This window comes from Neltuma alba, unplaced genomic scaffold (genome assembly GCF_004799145.2).
Source record: "Neltuma alba isolate B1F8T4 unplaced genomic scaffold, ASM479914v2 tig00010173_pilon, whole genome shotgun sequence".
Classification (NCBI taxonomy): Eukaryota; Viridiplantae; Streptophyta; class Magnoliopsida; order Fabales; family Fabaceae; genus Neltuma; species Neltuma alba.
Window position 1 is genome coordinate 32,126 of NW_021635116.1, and position 2,497 is coordinate 34,622.

At 40.2% G+C, this 2,497-nt stretch overlaps 1 protein-coding gene across 1 annotated transcript; it reads right to left on the reverse strand.

Annotated features, from left to right (window-relative positions):
- Nucleotides 1-221: 221 nt before the first annotated feature.
- LOC114754613 (uncharacterized) lies at nucleotides 222-815 on the reverse strand. The gene has a single exon (XM_028943410.1). It carries the CDS (start codon nucleotides 813-815, stop codon nucleotides 222-224), a length of 594 nt encoding a protein of 197 aa, XP_028799243.1.
- Between the last annotated feature and the right edge of the window lie 1,682 nt (nucleotides 816-2,497).

Below are 2,497 nucleotides of genomic sequence, written 5' to 3' on the forward strand. Positions count from 1 at the left end.
AAAAAGAAAAGAAAAGAAAAGATAATACACAAATTATCATTAAACTTTAACATAATAATTAAACATAGTCATGAAACATACAATATTAAACTTAGTCATTAAACATAGTCACGAAACACACAACATTAAACCTAGTCATTAAATACATCGTCATAACACATAATACATAATACAACATTAAGGTAGAAAAACAGAAGTCATAACAAGTCCCCTGGCACAACTCAAGGATTCTTAGGTGCAGCATACGGCGGTGGATTTTCAGCATTGTGCTTCAACCAAGCCACTAATACCTTCCGATTTTCTCTCAGACCAGCATATATGTCCCTGAAAGTCTTGTTTGCCAGCAGATTACAACACATGACACAAAGATGAGTGTCATTGACAATTTCCTCCATACTCAACAAATCAGCAGTCAGCTCAGTAGTGTTATCACTATTGGAGATTTTGTTTATTGCCGCTGCTGTACTAATGGAAGCCTTCTCAATCGAGCTTACTGCATCTGCTATTCTTTTTGTCGCTGGCATTTTTTGCTTCTTGTATTTATCCAACCCTCCACCTCTCTTCCTCTTTCCTTGGCTCCCTGAACCACTAGGTATATTGGGTGCAGTGTTTGATGTGTTTGCAGTTAAATTGATACCGTCCAAATCATCCGAAACTCCTGCACGGCGTCCAGTGTCAACACCTATCAGCCCGTCTTCACTGTCCCCTGAACCTTCTTCCCAATCCATTGTGGGTCGGTAATCATTTGGCTGATCAGCCCTCTGTGGCTCAGGCTGGGTCGAAGAAGGTGACCACATATCCTGTCCTGATGCCATAGTGCCCTTGAATATAGTTTCCAATTCAGTCCGGAACTTTAACCCATGCTGCCTAAACTTTTCGTATGCTGGATTTTCCTGCAAAGCCAAAAGTAAACAAAAGTTAAATTATTTTCAAAAGTCATTAACTGCTTAAAAATTAACAGAAGCTAGTTCATACCCGCTTCTTTCTCTCCCACCACTCATCAGATGCCACCACTGTGTTCCTTTCAGGGTCCCACCCTATACCGGTCTCCTTACCAATTAGCTGCTCAAATGCCTTCCACTCTTTTCTCAAGTTATCCAACCTATTTTTCAGCTGTCTTTTCTCATATCCTCTCCCTGTCTTTTCATTGAATGTTTTGTGAATGATGTCCCAGCCTTGCTTTGTAAACGAGGATCCTTGACGATGTTTGCTATAAATTGTGTCCACGCATATTTTGAGAAAAACACCAGTAGTGCTTACATCCCAATGCGCTTTGCCTCTATCGTTACTCATTGTTCTTGATGAAATTAAAAATGTATCAAATCCACAATAAGTTTAGAATCAAGCAGTAACACACAGGAATAAACCCACAATTAACAGTGCCTAAACTTTCTGTTTAGAAGCAATCAATCAATACATTTTTAAAGTAATAATGTTTATATATCTTATCCACTTTATTCACCATAGGGCAACCTAACCACATCCCTCTTCACCAAGATCACAAAATTCTAAATGAAACCCCTAAATAATAAGTCTCACATATTCTTAAGAATGATATTTTGAAAATAACAGAATTTACAACATGCTAAAACAAATTAGAAAAAAAAAACTATTTTATATTCTGAAAAAGGAAACCAAATTCGATGTTAAACCCCGGTCACAAATATGACATTCAAGATTGAATTATATTCCTACAATGGCTCCTAACAGCACAAACAACACAGGCAAACTAGAGTAGAGAAGCAGTAGCACCGAGTCATTGTACGTGAAGCAAATTCATCACAGATGGCAAATTCATCACATTCAAGGTTAATCAAAAATGGGCAAATTCATCAGATACTACAAGAGAATTAAAACCACAAACCATGTCAGAGGAGCAGACAAGTTCGACGCGGGTGAAGCTAACGGACAGAAGCTAACAGAAGAAGAGTAGCAATCGAAAGGCACAAAACTTCCCTCTGCTTTCACAGTGTATCTAAACGAAAAGGAGAACAACAATCAGAACTCAAACATAATTGGAGCTGCGAATTGGAGCTGAATTGGAACAACAATCAGTCCAGCTCAAATATATATATGTATATATGCATCACACACGGTGACCTTACTTGCGAATCGGAGCTGCGAATTGGAGCTGCGAGTTGAAGACCTTCAACCAGCCCCAAGCAGAAGAGAGTGACGGAGGGAGAAGTGCCGACTTCAATGGACACGGTAAATCGAGTGGAGCAGAACAGAGTTGAAGACTTGCGTCGAGTTGAGGCAGCCACGGTAAATCGACTAGCAGAAATCAAATGGAGCAGAGATGGCTGGATCTACGGGAAGCACGGTGAAGCTCAACAGATCCGTGTGAAACTAAAAAACTGAGGATGAAATGAAGATCTGGGAGAAGACCACACCGATCTGCAGCAAATCGACTCCGGCGATCTCTGGCACATCCAACAGCAAACGAAATTGCGAGCTCGGTCGAACAACCGGAGGACCACCTGAAATGGAAGAAGAA